This window comes from Dipodomys spectabilis, unplaced genomic scaffold (assembly GCF_019054845.1).
Source record: "Dipodomys spectabilis isolate Male_0828 unplaced genomic scaffold, ASM1905484v1 ptg000552l, whole genome shotgun sequence".
NCBI classification, from domain to species: Eukaryota; Metazoa; Chordata; class Mammalia; order Rodentia; family Heteromyidae; genus Dipodomys; species Dipodomys spectabilis.
The window spans coordinates 280,001-297,841 of NW_024871229.1; the positions used below are offsets into that span (position 1 = coordinate 280,001).

The 17,841-nt window shown below is 54.2% G+C and overlaps 1 protein-coding gene across 2 annotated transcripts in view; it reads left to right on the plus strand.

Moving 5' to 3' along the window:
• Crtc3 (CREB regulated transcription coactivator 3) overlaps positions 1-13,784 on the plus strand; it is a 71,259-nt gene extending 57,475 nt beyond the window's left edge. The window contains exons 8-15 of one of the 2 annotated variants that reach the window (XM_042670462.1): positions 755-840; positions 2,380-2,429; positions 3,711-3,928; positions 4,825-5,123; positions 7,616-7,795; positions 7,883-7,963; positions 9,542-9,641; positions 10,977-13,784. In XM_042670462.1, coding sequence (XP_042526396.1) covers positions 755-840; positions 2,380-2,429; positions 3,711-3,928; positions 4,825-5,123; positions 7,616-7,795; positions 7,883-7,963; positions 9,542-9,641; positions 10,977-11,185 — 1,223 coding nt within the window. In that variant the 3' untranslated portion in view covers positions 11,186-13,784. The remainder of the gene's footprint in view (positions 1-754; positions 841-2,379; positions 2,430-3,710; positions 3,929-4,824; positions 5,124-7,615; positions 7,796-7,882; positions 7,964-9,541; positions 9,642-10,976) is intronic. The other variant, XM_042670463.1, reaches the window with a different exon arrangement.
• The last annotated feature ends 4,057 nt before the right edge of the window (positions 13,785-17,841 follow it).

The following is a 17,841-nucleotide window of genomic DNA, read 5'->3' on the forward strand; positions in this document are numbered from 1 at the left end:
CCCACTTCCTTCATCCTCCTCCCCCCCTCCCCAGCCTGCAGGGCCCCCCACTCGACCTAGCCTTCCTCGCTGCTCCAGCCAGTTCCCGTTGCCTCACTCGCACACAGCGGAAGAGCTGGTCTGCCTGGCCGCTGCCCAGGTGTGCCTCTAAGCCGCTGCATGTCCTCCACTCTAGGGGTGCGCTTTCTGTCAGCGAAGGGGGTCCTGAGCCTCCAGCTCCAGAGCCTCCCTGCGGTTGGTGCTGCTCTGCGCTGTGGCTGCAGTGTACCCGTGCGCTCTTGGCTTCTGGTGCTTTGTCTGTTGGAGATGTTGTTTGTGTGTCATCCTCATCGAGGTGGAGGCCGTGTCTGACTCACTCTGCAGCCTGGGCGCTGCCCCGCTTCCCCCACCACACCGCCACAGATGTTAGCTAAAGGAGCCTTTTTTTTTTTTTTCTGTCGGTCGTGGGGCTTGAACTCTGGGCCTGGGCGCTGTCCCTCAGCTCTTCAGCTCAAGGCGAGCGCTCTACCACTTGAGCTACAGCGCCACTTCCGGTTTTCTGGTGGTTTATTGGAGATAGGAGTCTCACGGTCTCTCCTGCCCGGGCTGGCTTTGAACCTCGATCCTCAGATCTCAGCCTCCTGAGTAGCTAGGATTTCAGGCGTGAGCCACCAGTGCCCAGCTTAGGAACCTTTTTTTTTTTTAGCCAAGATCATTTGCCCAAAGGTGGGATGGCTGCCTTCTGATGCAATGAATGCTGCTTTTTCTCCTCTAGTGGCGTCTTTCCCTGGTCCTTTGAAAGAAGACAATCTGTTAACAGTTCCGAAGCCACTGCCGAAGCAGCTGTGGGAGACCAAGGAGGTGGGTGAGCGGCCCTGAGCCGTGCCCGCATCATCGGGAGCGTGGCAGAACCACTGGGTTTTTTGGTGGTTTGGGCTTATTTTGGTTTTGGTTGCAGTGAGGTTTGAAGTTTGGGCCTTGTGCTTGTTAGGCAGATGCGCCATCACGTGAGCCACACCCATACCCCATTCCTTTTTGCGCTGTTCCGTCATCATCATCATCATCATCACTTACTATTATTATTATTACTATTATTTGCAGTGCTAGGGTTTGAACCCAGTGTGTTGTGCTCCCTCAACTTGCTTGCCTGGCTGGTGCTATACCATTTGAGGCATACCTCTGGCCTAGATTTTCTACTGGTTAATTGTAGATGAAGACTCTTGGAATTTGCAGACCTCTTATGCTCCAGATCTCAGTCCTCTGAGTAGCTAGCGCCTGGCTGCATTGGTTATTTTGTAATAGGGTTTGCTTTGTGCCTGGGCTGGCCTGGACAGCAGTCCTCGTATTTGTGCTTGTCCCATAGCTGGGATGACAGGCACGTGCCCCTGCACTCATCCGTTGGTTGAGATGGAGTGTCAGGCTGTCCTGCTCTTGGGCTGCTCCATTTGGAATAGCATTTCAGCTCCCCCGGCTCTTGGGGATGTGTATTCTCCCCACTCAAGCTTATATTCTGGTTGATTAATTTATTTTCTTTGACATTTGTTTCCTCTTTCTTTTTTCTTTCTTTCTTTCTTTTTTTTTTTTTTTGTCAGTTGTGGGGCTTGAACTCTGGGCCTGGGCACTGTCCCTCAGCTCTCCAGCTCAAGGCTAGCACTCTACCACTTGAGCCACAGCGCCACTTCCAGTTTTCTGGTGGTTTATTGGAGATAGGAGTCTCATAGTCTTTCCTGCCCAGGCTGGCCTCGAACCACAATCCTCAGATCTCAGCCTCCTGAGTAGCTAGGATTACAGGCATGAGCCACCAGCGCCCGGCTTGTTTCCTCTTTCTCTGCCTTGTTTTGCTTTTCTATTTCTTCTTTTCCTCTCAGGTCAATTGAAAAAAGAATGTGTGTTTAAAAGCAATATATGTAGAACACTGACATTTTTGAGGGAAATCATTTTTTAGGATATAAACAAAAGGCATCAAACTTAAAAAGAGTGAGTGTGATGGTGCACTTCTATAATCCAAGAGCTCCTGCCAAGGCAGGAGCATTGTGTTTGAGGCCAGCTTTACTATAGAGTAAGACTCAGTCTCAAAGAACAAAGGGTTTGAGGTGTGACTTAAGTGGTAGAATGCTTAAATTGAGGACCCTGAGTTCAAACCTCTGTACCACGTATTGTATTTGTGTATATGTGTGTACAAATGTACGTATGTATATACACACACATATATTTTAGCCCTTATGGCTGGAAGCTTAAGGATTTAAAAAGCTTAGTCAGATTTATTGGCTGGTGGTGGTCTCTTCTGCACCGACTGCTGGCATACGTGGTCTCTCCTGCACCGACTGCAGCTCCAAGATGTCCTGCAAGACCTTTCCTGAACGTTGATTTGGTCTCCCGGCTTTATTTTTCTCTTTCCAGGTTCAGTCCTTGTCAGGGCGCCCTCGATCCTGTGATGTCGGAGGCAGCAAGTAAGTAACAGTTTTCTGCCCAAGTTTCTCCTGACAGGAAATGTCCTTTTTTTTTCTTTTGTACAATTACTTACAGATTTTTTTATTATTTATTTATTTATTTATTTTTTTGCCGGTCGTGGTGCTTGAATTCTGGGCCTGGGTGCTGTCTCTCAGCTCTTTAGCTCAAGGCTAGCGCTCCACCACTTGAGCCACAGCGCCACTTCCGGCTTTTTTCTTTTTGCTTATGTGGTGCTGAGGAATCGAACCCAGGGCCTCATACATGCAAGGCAAGCGCTCTACCACTGAGCCACCTTCCCAGCCCCCAGATTTTTTTAAAAAGCTGGGCGCCGGTAGCTCACGCCTCTAATCCTAGCTACTCAGGAGGCTGAGATCTGAGGATCGCGGTTCAAAGCCAGCTTGGGCAGAAAATTCCATGAAACTCTTATCTCCAATAAACCACTAGAAAACTGGACGTGGTGCTGTAGCTCAAGTGGTAGAGCACTTGCCTTGAGCTGAAGAGCTGAGGGACAGCGCTCAGGCCCAGAGTTCAAGCCCTACGACCAGCAAAAAAAAAAAAATTTTTTTAAAGAAAATAGGACTTTTAAAAGGACTGGGAGCATGGCTCAAGTGGTGAAGCTCTTGCCTAGAAGTATGAGGTCCTGGATTCAAACCCCAGGACCACTAAGAAATTTTTTTCTTTAGAAAAAGAAAATGAGAGCCTTGCGTGATCTGACCCAGTACAAGTTCACATTTTACAGGACCTATGGGCCAAGATAGTAGATTTAGAAACCCACCAAAGAACTGTCTAAATATAAATGTAAATACAAAGTAGTGCCTCACTGTTTATATAATGGCTTATAATTGGCAAAGTACTTTTTATCTATAACCTAATCTGATCTTGAAATTGTTACTATACAGTCAGGTCTAATTTATAGGTAGGGAGGTTGCATTTTGGAGTAACTAAGCCAGCCACTCATATTCTCAGTCAAGGGAGAGATAGTCTCTCTTTGATAAGAAAAATATTCACTCCTGTAATGCTAGCTACTCAGGAGGCTGGGGTCTGCTGAGGACTGCAATTCAAAGCTAGTCTGGGAGGAAAACGCCATTTAACCAGAAAAGGCCAGATTGGAGCTAGCCTTGAGTGGAAAAGCTCTAAGGGACAGCACCAAGGCCTTGAGTTCAAGCCCCAATACCAGCACAAAAAGAAACAAAACAGAGAAAGAAAGAAGTGTCATGTGTGACTATTGCCCGAAGACTAAACGCACTGTGGAAGGTGATGGTTGCCTTGCTTTCTTTCAGTGTTTTCCCACACAATGGTCAAAACGTAGGCCTCTCCCCGTTTCTGGGGACCCTGAACACTGGGGGGTCGCTGCCCGACCTCACCAACCTCCACTACTCGGCGCCTCTGCCCGCCTCCCTGGACACCAGTGACCACCTCTTTGGCGGCATGAGCGTGGGGAGCAGCGTGGGGAGCCTCCCAGCCGCGATGACCCACCTGGGGATACGGAGCTCCCCCGGTGAGTAGCCCCTGCCCTCGAGAGGCCTTCCCCCGTCCCCCTGCGGTGAAGACCACGCGGGCCCCGGTGTCCACGAGGCTTCATGTTTTGTCAGAATGTAGCGCACGCGCACACAGCTGTGTCCCTCCCCCGCTGGCACAAGACGGACACTTTGGACTTGCAATCTGGCTGTTGCAAGCCAAAGTCCACACAGAGGCAGCAGTGCTGCCCCCGTGAGTCTGCTCTAGGCCAGGCCTCGTGCCGAGGGCCAGGATCCAGCCAGGCATGGGGCGGGGTCCCCAGCTCCATAGAGCTTCTTCCCAGCAGCCTGTGCTATGGAAATGCCTGTCCAGAGCGGTCTCCTCCATGCAGAAGATAAAGGAGCAGCCAAACCTTCCTTTCCCCTGAGTTGGAATACAGGAGTTGAAAAGAGAGAGGAACCCTGACGTGGGACTTGAGCAGGGCTCACGGCCCCCCCTCGGACTTTCTGAGTGCTGAGGGTATTTAAAGGCTGTGTGAGAGCCACAGCTCTGACTGAGGCTGTTTAAAGGCAGCAGACGACTCGGGCAGCGAGCCTGGGACAGGTGTGTGGAGGGCTCTGCTGCGCTAGGCCCCTTTCCCAACAGTGGAGCTGAGGACTGTCGCCTAGTGTACAGTGCGGCCCTTTCTTACATACTCTAGTCCCTCTGGGAGACAGTAACTGTCACTTGCTCGTGCCGGCTGCTTGGCATCTTCTCTCTCGCTGTGGCTCCTCTTCTCTGTGTCACTGACACACCTGAGACACTTGGAGTAAGAGAGAAGCTCTTTGCACACATATATTGTCATCCCATATGAGGATAGAAGTTTTCTTACTCTTTGGAAAACAAGAGGTTGCGACTGAAACTACAGAGGTAACTTGTGAACGTGGTGTCTTCCAGGTCTCCAGAGTTCTCGGAGTAACCCTTCCATCCAGGCCACGCTCAGCAAGATGGCCCCGTCCTCGCCCCTGAGCAGCCACGCGCAGAGCTCGGTCGCCAGTGCCTCCTCTCTCCACCCCTCGCTCCGTCTCTTTTCCCTTAGCAACCCATCTCTTCCCACCACAAACCTGAGCGGCCCCTCTCGGCGCCGGCAGCCCCCCGTCAGCCCCCTCACGCTCTCCCCCCGCCCCGAGGCGCACCCAGGTTTCAGCAGGCAGCTCTCTTCGACCAGCCCGCTGAACCCGCACCCCACCTCCCAGGTAACCAAAGGGGCGAAGAGGCTGAGGCAGAACCCAGCTGGCCTTTCCTTTTTTGGGGTTATTTTGGATTCGGTCCGTTGCTACAGCACATGTGGCGGTGGCTGGCGGAGTCATTCCCTTACAGCTGATGTGAGAGAAGAGAGCGTGAGGATACAGAAAGGATTGATTGTCTACGGGCAGACTTGCTGGGTTTACTACTCCTACGCAAATATTGAACAGTTTGCAAGTGTAGGACATGGAGAACACAGTGCAGATTTGTCTAAGATAGTGAAGGAAACTAGGTCACAATTTCAAAACTTGTGTGGAGAATTACCTGTTGACTCTATACACATTAAGCCACAGCAGAGAGCCAAAAAACAAAAAGCATAGTACCTTTCCAAAGCTTTGATAGTCCATTAGCTCTCTTGCCTAATTACCACAGTAGATTTGAGAAGCAATACTTCTATTGTTCATGACATACTATCACGAGGATTATAGCTCTATAAAAGGATTAAAAGAAGTCTATTTAGGCAGAGATTAGGAGGATCACAGTGTAAGGCCCTCCTGTCCCCCTTACAAAACACACACACACACACACACACACACACTAGCACACACTAGCACATACACACGCCGGGCCTTGCCTGAAAAAAATCACTAAAGCAAAACGGGCTGGAGGTGTGGCTCACATGGTAGAGGGGCCTGCCCAGCAAGTCCACTCCAGCCCCCCAGGGGAAAGATGGAAGGTAGGGAAGAGGGACGCATGTCCAAGCCACATACCTATTCCTGAATTACCGAAGTTGAAAGTACAGTTTTAACTTATGTTTTTATTCTAAACACTTAAAGGTAGTTCTCCTTACCATAATCATCTGTGAATATATATATTTTTTAATTAATTTATTTATTGTTTGGTCTGGTCGTGGGGCTTGAACTCTGGGCCTGGGCGCTGTCCCTCAGCTCTTCAGCTCAAGGCTAGCGCTCTACCACTTGAGCCACTGTGCCACATCTGGCTTTTTTCTTTTTGCTTATGTGGTGCTGAGGAATCGAACCCAGGGCCTCAGGCAAGGCAAGCGCTCTACCACTGAGCCACCTTCCCAGCCCAGCCCCTGTGAATATATTTTTAATCTATCGGTCACACCCTAGGTATATTATAACATCGTTAACCACTAGTCACGTAATGAGTACTGGCCTAGGATGGTGGGAGGGGGTCAGATCTCATTAGTCACTCTCCCATCACTGCCCGGGCAACTGACCGTGCAGCTTGCCTTTAGGGGGGAGGGGAGGAATTGTATAACTTTTTTTTATTTTTTATTTTTTGTCGGTCATGGGGCTTGAGCTCTGGGCCTGGGCGCTGTTCCTCAGCTCTTCGGCTCAAGGCTAGCACTCTACCACTTAACCCACAGTGCCACTTCAGGTTTTCTGATGGTTGACTGGAAATAAGAGTCTCATGAACTTTCCTGCCTGGGCTGGCTTTGAACTGCAATCCTTAGATCTCAGCCTGCTGAGTAGTTAGGATGACAGGCGTGAGCCACAGCCGCCTGGCTTAAGGATTTTTAAAATAACCTAAACATTATGATAAGTATATTTCCTCATGGTTACTCCTGCCCGCGTGATCTGTGTTTCCTGTGTCCAGCGTGGGCCCTGTCTGGTCAGGCATTCCCTGTGGTCTTTGGTCTCCATTCATATTGCAGAGCAGGACTCTGGCAAGCGACTGGCAGTGGTGTACTTGGCTTGCTGAGTGTGCCTTCCCTTGGGAAACCTCTCCTGCCCTAAATTAGTTTTCTCTCTACTTGTGTGCCCAGATCCATGAAGCACACACATCTGCGTGAGCCCGGGGTATGCCTGCATCCTGACTCGCTGAAGGCTACCAGGAAAAAAAGGCGTGAGGATCTGATTCTGAGATTCTCATAAGCCCTTGGTGTTTAGTAGAAAGCCTCTTATTCTAGGCTCAGCGAGCCTTACTTCACTTCATTTCCTCTCCCCCGAGGCCAGGCTCCCATCTCCTGGCGGGAGTCAGCTGTCCGGGAGGCCAGGGCCCCCGCAGCTGTGACCAGTCACCATGTTGCCTGCTGTTGCCACTCCAGAGCCCTTTAGAGATTCCGGGGTGCAGGTCACATCACCTCTGCCAGCTCCCATCCCCTGTCCTCATTTAGTGTTGGTTGTGCTATTTTGGTGTGGTTTATTAAATTGCTATTCAGTCTTCTAGTGTCTTGTTTTAGTGCAGGTTTGGAGGCTGCTCAGCTCCTGCCTTTTTCAGTCTTCCATACCCGCTAGGAGTTCATGGCTTCACATGCAAACAAACCATCATTTCCACAGAGAACATAGAGAGGAAAACGGCTATGTTCTTGTTTGGGTTTTTTTTTTTAAGACAGCAGAAAGGTTATTGAAGGGGAACGCTTTCAGAGGCGGTGGGTTGGAGATGCTTGGGGGTGCAGGCTGGCGTGGCATCCAGCAGTGAGAAAAGCCTCAGGCTTCTCTAGTGACAGCCTGGAGGCCCTGTTGCTGTGTTACAGATGGCGTCCGCAGAGCGAAGTCCGCTTTCCTTCCTGCCCACAGAAGCCCAGGTGTCCCCCCCGCCTCCTTACCCCACGCCCCAGGAGCTGCCCCAGCCGCTCCTGCAGCAGCCTTGTCCCCAGGATCCCTCTGCTCAGCAGGCCCTGCCACAGACGGCCTTCCAGCTCCTTCCATCCCAGGTGAGCCCCTCCTGGGACGTTAGTCAGGAGGAGGGCTTATGTGGCTCAGAATTCCAAGCTAAATGGTCATCTCCTTCTTCCCTGAAGGGCTCGTCTTTGACCAACTTCTTCCCAGACGTAGGCTTTGACCCACAGTCCCTCCGGTCAGGCCCAGCCTTCCCTCAGCAGGTGTGTAACCGGCTCTGCCCTTCCCTTCCTTGCCATAAAACTGCACCATTGAGGCTGTTCCCTGTGTAGACACCCATTGCCCGCTGCCCGCCTCCCAGTGTCTCCGTGCTCTGTGCCTCAGTGCCTGTTCAGGGCCAGGCCTTCGCAGGACTGTGGGTCAGGAGCACGGTCAGTACTGGAAGGGGCTGGGGCTCGGGGAGGGCAGGGCTGTGCCCGCAGGCCTTGTGGTGCGTTCAGCGGTGTGTGGCCTCCTGGGACAGCTTGGTCCAGGCTGGCACTGCTGGGGTGGTGAGCGTCCTTCCCTGAGCCATTTGCAGCCAGCTACTTCGTTTTGTTTTGCTGTTTCTTTCTAGCACCGACCCTTTTCAATACTCCTAGATTTAGTATGCTCAGGCTCAAGATAGACTGAAGAGCAAAGGCAGGTTGAGTGGTTCCCAGAACTTAATACATTCTCACGTAGACCATGAGGAGCCGCGCAGGGCTCCTGGCCTCCCTGGTTTTGGGGCTTTTCATTTCTTTTTAATTTTTGTGCGGTGCTGGGATCAGAGCCTCACACTGCCGCAGAGGTGCTCGACTGCTGAGCCACGCTCCACGTCCCCTCTGCACACGCCACGCTCACTCACCATGCTGCACAGAGCCCTTTTCCGTCTAGACAAGAGTCGATGTTTGACTGAAAGTGATGGAAATGCCTAAATTTTTATTACCTTTTTTTTTTTTTTCATTTTTTGCCACTCCTGGGTCTTGAACTTAGGGCCTGGGCAATGTCCCTGAGGTTCTTTTTCTCAGGTTAGCTCCCTGCCAGTTGAGCCACAGCTCCACTTCTGGCTTTTTCTGAGTAGTTTATTGGAGATAAGAGTCTTGCAGACTTTTCTGCCCAGATGGGCTTCAAACCAAGTTCCTCAGCCTGAGTAGCTAGGATGACAGGTGTGAGCCGCCAGCACCTGGCTCAGAGACTTTTTTTATTTTGGGGGGGGGTCTCCGTCATGGGGCCTGAACGCTGGGCCTGGGCGCTGTCCCTCAGCTCTTCAGCTCAAGGCTAGTCCTCTACCACTTGAGCCACAGCGCCACTTCCAGCTTTTTTCTTTTTTGCTTATGTGGTGCTGAGGAATGGAACCCAGGGCCTCATGCCTGAAAGGCAAGCGCTCTCCCACTGAGCCACCTTCCCAGCCCCACAGAGACATTTCTTTGAGGCTGGTTTGGAAGATGAGCTGGAGGCGAGGCGCCTGGAGCAGCTCATGGAGGCGTTCTCAGTGTGGCACCAGCCTGAGGAGAGCAAACAAGAACTCTCACGCCTTTTCCAGAAACCAGCGAGGAAAGGGGCCCACCCCTCCCTCGGTGACCACCCGAGCCTCTGAGGGCCCCCACCTCGCGAGGCGGAGAAGGCTGCACGCACTGATCCCCTCCTTCACCCAGGGCCACCTTCTGTCAGGACATCCGCCTGCTATCACCACCGCAGGACGCACTGGGGTCCCCGAAGCGTGGGGTCTGGGGGTGGCCTCCGAGTCTGGCCTTCCCGGGGGCCTAGGGCCCGTCTCCCGGGAGCAGACCCACGCCTCACACACGACACTGTGCCTCCAGGTGTCCCTGCAGCAAGACGCCCGAGACCCACAAGACTCGATGCATCTGAGACCAAACCTGTATTCCAGCTGCGGGGACTTCCCCAATGCCGGCCTGACGGGTGAGTCTGGCTGCACCACCCGCCTCAGGGCCCCACTCAGGAGGGAGGCCATTTCCCATGACGTTCCTTTGAACAACACACAGTGTTAGACAAAGTGGTGCCTTTTTGAAGTAGTACCTTGCTTTCTGCTCAAGTGCACACCTAAATCACAGTCCTGTTTTTCTCTTCCCGCTGTAGCCGGAATGACAGGTGCTCACTACCACTCTCAGCTTTTAGGAGAGCAGGGATCTCACCTGTATGCTCAGGCTGGACTCAAACTGCTAGCCTCCCAATCTCAGCCTCTGAAGTGGCTTGGATTACAGATGTGAGCCATGGCCCCCAGCTCTGGGAGCCACGAGATGGAAGAGGGCCTGCCAGTCAAAACTCCTCTGGAGTTTTTAGTCTTGGTTTTTAACCATCATATCAAAGGAGAAAATCTGCAAAAGTTGGAACTTTTGGAACCTACTGTGAAGAATGTCAGTCATGCCGGGCGCCAGTGGCTCACGCCTGTCTTCCTAGCGCCTCAGGAGGCTGAGATCTGAGGATCACGGGTTCAAAGCCAGACTGGGCAGGAAAGTCCTTGAGACTCTTACCTCCTAAGTTTTTCTTTTTTTTTCTTTTTTTTTATTTTGGGTCCGCTTGTGGGGCCTGAACTCAGGGCCTGGGCGCTATCCCTCAACTCTTCAGCTCAAGCCTAGTGCTCTACCACTTGAGCCATAGAGCCACTTCCGGCTTTTTTCTTTTTGCTTATGTGGTGCTGAGGAATCGAACCCAGGGCCTCAGGCATGCAAGGCAAGCGCTCTACCACTGAGCCACCTTCCCAGCCCTCCAATAAGGTTTTCAGAAAAACCTGGAAGTGGCACTGTAGCTCAAGTGGTAGAACACTAACCTTGAGCACAGAGAGACTCAGGGACAGAGCCTAGACCTTGAGTTCAAGCCCCAAAGCTTGAAGGTATCAGTTATGAGGCTTATACCTACCATCCCAGCTGCTGAGGAGGCTGAGAGCAGGAGAACACTGGCATGCACCGTTATGTCGGCTAGGGAAGGCAGAGACAGGAGAATCGAAGCCCGAGACCATCCTTGGAAAGACGTAAGGCCCTGTCTAAAAAATAAAGCACAAAAGGTCTGGGGAGTGTGGTTCAGGTGGTAGAGTGCCTTCCTAGTACTCTAGGAAGCCCAAACTCCAGTACTGAAAAGAAAAACAATATTGATTCAGGCAAGCACCGTGTGCCAGGGGTTGGCTGCAGCGCTCCGGGCCGGCGGAACACAGCACCCGGGCTGCAGGCATTGCCGCTGGCTGTTCTCAGCAGCCTGAGGCCCCCACGCTCACACCTCCTAATCACTCTGTCCTTTCAGAAGATTCCAGCACCAGCCTGTTCAAAGATCTCAGCAGTGCTCTGGCAGGCATGCCTGAGGTCAGCCTGAACGTGGACACTTCATTTCCATTGGAAGAGGAGCTCCACATTGAGCCCCTGAGCCTGGATGGACTCAGCATGTTGAGTGACTCCAGCATGGGCCTGCTCGACCCCTCCGTGGAAGACACGTTTCGAGCGGACCGACTGTGAGCAACACGCGCCAGGACGGAAGTTTTGAAACGGCCAACGCAGAGGGGAAGAGACCGGAGCCAGGAAACATCCCGCCATTAGTTATTTCCACACAGAAGGACCCGAGCCCGGGCTCCAGGCTTTGAGCCCAGGCTCCATCTCAGGCACCCGTCACCTGTCCCACACTCGGCCCCGTCCTGCCTCAGGCCTGTGGCGGGCAGGCTGCTCGGGAGCTCCGGGGAGCCCGCGCGCGCCTCCCTCGGCCCCTTCTGCCTTCCTGTCGGCCATCTGGCCGGCCGGTGTGCAGACGCACAAGATGCCGGTCACGGAGGCCTCTTCAGCGCTGCGTGGTGCTCAGAGCCACTGAAGTGCAGCCTGGTGAGGAGGCTGTGGACGGAGGCTTGTCTTCGAGCACTGGTACCCCGACACCATGATGCCTTAACCATGGCGCCCACGGGCCAGCCCCAGCCATGGCCCCTCACAGCCTTCAGTAAACACAGGACGCCTGGCCTGTCCAGGGACAGGCTCAAGCCAGGCAGGCCGAGGGCTTCCTTGCTTCCTCCCAGTTTGTAATCCCTCTGCTGCTGCTTCCATACACTTGTCCTTTGAACAGGAGGAAAGCAAGACTTCGCTCAGTCACTGAAAACAGCCCCGCAGGAGCAGACAAGCCTGAAAAGCATGGTGCTCCTTGAAGGCTGAGAACGAAGAGGAGGCTGAAGGTGTCTCACACAAACCAGAGAAGCACGCATCTTCTCCTTCCTGCCCCCCGCCACAGCGGGAGGGAGCTGCTGGGGGTCCTGCCAGACCCAAGAGCTGAGCGCCCCTGGTCTCCACAGAGTGGTGTCTCTGAGCTGGGGCGTTGGCCTGGAAGCCCCCGGCGTGCAGGGGCTACGCCGCCTCCTCGCCAAGCCCCTGGCCCCTAACAAGTGCCTGGCCCAGACCAAGCGCTGTGCCACTGCCTGGTGGATGCACTCGTGCGTGCGTGAGCGCATGAAGGAACAGATGGGTGAAGGGACCTGCTGTGCTGCCAGGCTGTCTGACCCGTAGCTGACCCTTCCCTGCCGCTCCCCTGTCACACGGGGCCAGTCACTTCTAACACCGGGCGCCGTCCCAGGCGCCGCTCTCCCGCTGTGCTGCCGCAGGCAGTGGAAGTTGTCTTCTGAAGGCACAGCAAGGCCTGCACCTCAAAGCTCTTCCCAGATCCCTGTTTTGCTCTAAATAGCAGAGGTTCCTGCTTTGAGGTTGAGGAAGTTGATGGTACACGATTCGATAGTGGATAGTGGACCTTAGCCATAAGCTAACTTGAGCAGATCCCCCGCTGAGGAGCAGGAGACATAGCGACACCCACTGGACACCACGGGGAGGAGCAGGTGTGGAAGGCAGAGGAGAAGGTGGGGAGCATACTGAAGGGAGGGGGAGAAGCTGGAACCTTTGCCTGGATGGCTGCTGCCCTTCCCCGGGGAGACCCCTTGGCCTTGCTCCGGCTTCAGGGCCATGTGGGAGGAAGCTGCCACACCCGGGCCTGGCCTCTGGAGCCCGCCACGGCCACAGCCCCGTCCTCCCCACAGGCCTCCGTTTCCCTTCCAGCCACCCCCTCTGGAACCCAGGCATTCCTGTTTGCCCCCAGCTCTCCTGTTGGATTAGGAAATCAACCATTCCCCGCGAGGCCTGCGGAGCTCCGTGCTGGAGAGCTCACGGGGAGTGGGTGATGGTCTAAAGGGAAAGGGCCTGGGGGGGCTATAATACCATCCAGCGCCCCAGAGTGCCATGGGAAGCCAACTCCTGGGTCACAGGCCCCCTTGAAATTGCAGCCTGCCATTCAGGCAGGGAATGGTGCTGGCATAGTTCTGTTTTTGAAGTAAAGGTGTCCCAGCATAGCCCGCCTTTACATAGTGCCTTAGTCTGGAGACGATTGTGTCAGGACCACTGCCTGTTGGGGGTCTGCAGGTGGGGGCGGGAGAAGGCGGTGTCCTTGGGCCCATCCGTCTGAACGGGTGACACCGCCCACCCGTCTGGACAGCCACCCCGCAGAGCGCGCCCTGTGAGCCGCACCAGCTGCTGCTCTGACCAAGCTGTCTCGGTCCTCAGCTTCCAAACACTGTGTCCAATACCTAACTTTTGTAGCCAGACATCGGTCAGACTACATTCAGTTACTGGCAGTTAAACCGCATAGAACTAAAACCCTGTCTCCAGTTTTCCTTTTCCCATGGCGTGGGTTTCAGGACGTAGGGTGTTAGGACACCGTCGTCATCGTCATCATCTTCCTCTTGGAGGGGGGCATCCTTTACCTCCTTGCCTCCTCTCACATGAAATCCCAGATCTGCTGCATATGCCCTGAGCTGCTCTGCAGGGAGCTCCAATCCGTCCTTGGATTGGAACTCACTTCCCTTGCTGACTCTTGATGGCCCTTCTGATTTCTGCACAGGTGGTTCAGGGTGCAATTCTGTCGCTTCTCAGATGGGACCGTCACAAAAGCTAACAGACTTCCCGCCAGTGTCCCAACTCCCAGGGCCCCTTGCTAAACAATATTTAAAGATTGGAACTTGTATAAAGTAGCTTCCGAGTTTTATAATACATCATTTTACATCTTTCGTAATTAAAGGCAGCACAATAAGTTGTATTGCTTTTGGTGTTTTTCTTCTACCTCAGATGGTGAATGAATGGGAAGGGGCTGTCTTTGGTCGTGTGTGTGTGTGTGTGTGTGTGTGTGTGTGTGTGTGTGTGGTGTGTGCGCATGTATGCCGCCATGCATGCCAATTCTGGGGCTTAGTCTTGGGACCTGGCCACTGTCCCTGAGTTTTTGCTCAAGACTAGAGCTCTTCCACTTGAGCCACAGCTCTCCTTCTGGCTTTTGGGTGTTTAATTGGAGATGAATCTCATGAACTTTTCTGCCCAGACTGGCTTTGAACTGCAATCCTCAGATCTCAGCCTCCTTAGGAGCTAGGATTACAGGCGTGCGCCTCTGGTGTCCAGCTTGCCCTTGGTCTTTGACCTCTCCTTGGTTTGGCCTGCAGGTAACCGGTTTCTGGCCCCTGGTGGGACAGGTCCTGCACCAGCCCGCTTGTCCACCCTTGCAGGGATCATGGTTTGTTTGACAGTGTGCCAGGGACAGGGGGCAGCCAGGATGTGGCTCAGTCTTTTGCCACCCTTTCCTCCCCAGCCTCTCTGTTCGGAAGCAGCTGTGACTCCTGGGCTCCGCTCTCCTGCTGCCCTACCCGAGCTGGTGAGGTCGCAGCTGCAGCCCCTCCCAGAGCCTACTCGCTAATCCCCACTCCCACCCCGTCTGCTCCGCTGCCTGCACCCCATTCTCTCACCCACTGCGAATTCACCCCTTGTCTTTCCTCCTGTCCTTTTAGCTGCCCTTTCCTCCTCCCTGGCCTGGTCCACCCTGGTAATGGCTTCCGTGTCTTGGTCTTTCTCTGCAGGAAAAGCCCAGCGGCCCCCTCGGTGCTACCCTTGAGACCTTCCTGGACCACACCAGGTAGCCGGGCTTCTCTCATCAGCAACTCCAAGCCGCCACGGTAGCTTCTCCTGCCTCTCCTGCTCCCTCCATGCTGGTCTCATGCAAACATGCCCAGGTCCACCTGCCTGTCTCCCACCCTCACCCCTCCAGTGAGCCTGGAGTCTCACTTTTCATGGGGTCACAGATCTCCCTACAAGCCTTCATTTCCACCATCTCCACCAGCCTGTATATGCTTCAGACCCCTTCCTCAAGCCCAGCTTCTTAAACTATCTCCTTTCTCAGAAGAGGGCTTCCTGCACAGCCCTCTCCCCTTCCCGCCTTCTGCTACCTCCCTCTGCCTGATTCCATCCCAGCTCTCCTAGCATTGCCCTGAAGCCCTCCGGCCCCTCCCTTTGGAGCCCGGCCTAGGCTCCAGTAAGGCTTTTGCTGCACTCTGGGCCCCGTCTCCCATGTGTGTCCTGGTCTAGCTTCCTGTCACCGGCCCCGGCCCCTCGTCCAGCCCTCTGCCCCGGCCTGTCACCCAGCTCAGCTCACCGCCTCCACTCCACCCCCCTCTGCAGGCCTTCACAGACCCTGGGCGCGTGGGCATCACCTTTGCTGCTCTTACCGCTCCCTCCTTCCCTGATTTCTGGGGGACCTGGGACTGGGGGCTGGGACCACGCCTGTACTAGCATATTCACTGTAAGTCCCCACGATCCTGGGTTTTTCGTTTTATTTATTTATATCTATTTTTGTCAGTCATGGGGCTTGAACTCTGGGCCTGGGTGCTGTCCCTCAGCTCTTCAGCTCAAGGCAAGTACTCTACCACAGCGCCACTTCCGGTTTTCTGGTGGTTAATTGGAGATAGGAGTCTCATGGACTTTTGTGCCCTGGCTGGCTTTGAACTATGATCCTCAGATCTCAGCCTCCTGAGTAGCTAGGATGACAGGCGTGAGCCACTGGCGCCCAGCTACTATCCTGTTTTTTCAACTATTACTTGTTGCATGAATCTGTTGTTCTTTCAAAGATGGTATATACAAATGCTTAGCATTATTGAAGTACCAAATATATACTCTGGGAGGAATGCACTAGAGGGATCTTGCTTTGGTCCTGCTTGTTTAATGAGTGCTGTCCTGTGTGCAAGTATGGGAATTATGATTCGCAATAGCTGCTGTGTGTGGCTGTGTCCCCTTGTGGGCACTAGATGGAGCCCAGAGCCCAACTATGAGAGTGGCTCTCAGGACCTGGGATCAACCAGACAGCCAGGCCTCCGCCCTTGGACTTGGTTGGCAGCAGTGTTTTGAGTCAGATCCTACCACAGAGCTGTGAGTGGCCCCTGTCCTGCGGGCTGGCAGACACCCCCCCTCCCAGCAAGCGGAAAGCAAGGCAGGGCGAACATGATGTCATGGGGGGCACAGATGAGCGAACATGCCAGAATGTTCCCCAGACTGGAGGCACAGCCCAGACCCGTGGCCTGACCATCTACCACCCTCTTACGTGGGCTTGAAACTGCATAATCCTGAGGCATCCTCTAGACTAGCTCCTCTGCCAGGCCCTGTGAGGCGGGTGGGGCCAGCTCAAAAAGGAAGTTTCTAAAACCAAGCAAGCACCCAGAAACCGTCACAGCTGACACCGGGGATGTCAGCGAAGACAAGTGTCTCCGCCCATCCTTGGGGAAGAGGACAGGTAGGCGGCTGGAATTTTTTCCAGAAATGGGCTCATACAATAGATGTTCTTTAGAGAAAGCATTTAAATTGAACAGAACAAAAGGAAGCCTAAACATAACTGAAGAAACTACCATGCCACGAATAGTTGGGCTGCTTCTCAGACTTCCAATTTATTTCTCTAAAGGACAGAAAGCTGCAGCGTGGCTGGCGGATTTGTCCTCGCAGCTCACCTGGCCGCAGCTCACCTGGCCGCGGCATCTCCCGCCCCTGCGGTTCCGGCTCATCCCCTCCCCCGGGGGAGCGTGCATCTTCACATCGTCACATTTTGTGCCCTGTCCTTCTGTCCTGAGACGCTCCTGCACACCGTTGTTTCTCTCGGGTCTTATGTGCATTCCCTGTGCCGGGCCGGCCCCTCAGGGTGGGTTTCCCGTGCCTGAGTGGTTTCGTTCACCTGTGGCCACTGGACAGTCTCCGCACCGAGGCAGGAAAACAGGCAGCCCTTTCTGAAACTTCAAGACAAAAATGAAAGCCCAGTCACTTTGCCGTTCCTGCAGCAGCACTGGCTTCGTGACAGGGGACGGGGACCCCGTGTGGTCACCCTGATGGACAGGCCTGCTCTCAGCGCTTCTGGGAAGACAGTTGAGTGCCCTCCTGACCCCCACGGAGGGCAGAAATCCATGACCAGAACACAGGCAGAGAGCGGCCTGGCTGCCGCGCCAGCACTGGCAGCTGACTCGCCCAAGGATGCAGGCGCCCCGGACAGGACTCCCGGGCAAGGGCAGCGGCCCTCTGATGTGGCCGGGCGGCTCTCGGGGCGGCCACAGCGGGCCTCCCTGCCCCGCTGCCCTCCTCAGCCCATGCCTTTGTCCTGGCAGCATCCCTCCCCCGTCCTACCCCTCTCTACCCCTGTCCCTGAGTCTCCCCTCTTCAGCCCTAGGGAAGGAATGACTTGTTCAGCCTTGGTGCCCGGGACTTGGTCCCACCAGTGCACTGTGGTGCTCGGCCCTCACAGAATGAGCCTCGGCGTCCGCTCTGGCTGGGCATGAAGGCCTCGGGTGGGCGCCGCCATTAGCGCGGACCGCCCATGGACGGCCGTGCGGGCTGCGTGGCCTGGCGTGGCGTAAGCACAGAGCGCCTGGCTGCCTTGCTCTTTGTCTTGCTGAAACCTAAAATGGGTCAAAACAGAGTCTAAAAAGTAAATTGCTTTTCATTTTAATTGCAAAAACAAAGCTTTTTTTGTTGTGTTTTTTGTTAGGAATCCCCTAAGAAGAGGTGTTCCTGGAAGCGTCTGAAGCGGAGTGGGCACCACGCTCCCAGCCTCCTACGCCGACAGACCTCTGTGTTCACAGTCTCACAGGACGGGACTAAGACGGAAGCCATCCCTGCCCTTCGCCAGGCAGCTGAGGGCGTCTGTCCGAGCCCCACAGGCTGCATCCGCGCCCTCGCACAGTCTCTTCCTAAAGATGCTATAATTACACACCGTGCCCGACACTGCTGGGAGACCGCATAGAAAAAGCTTGGCCCAGGAAGAATCTAATCAAAATCGGCAGTTTATGTGATTCGATGTG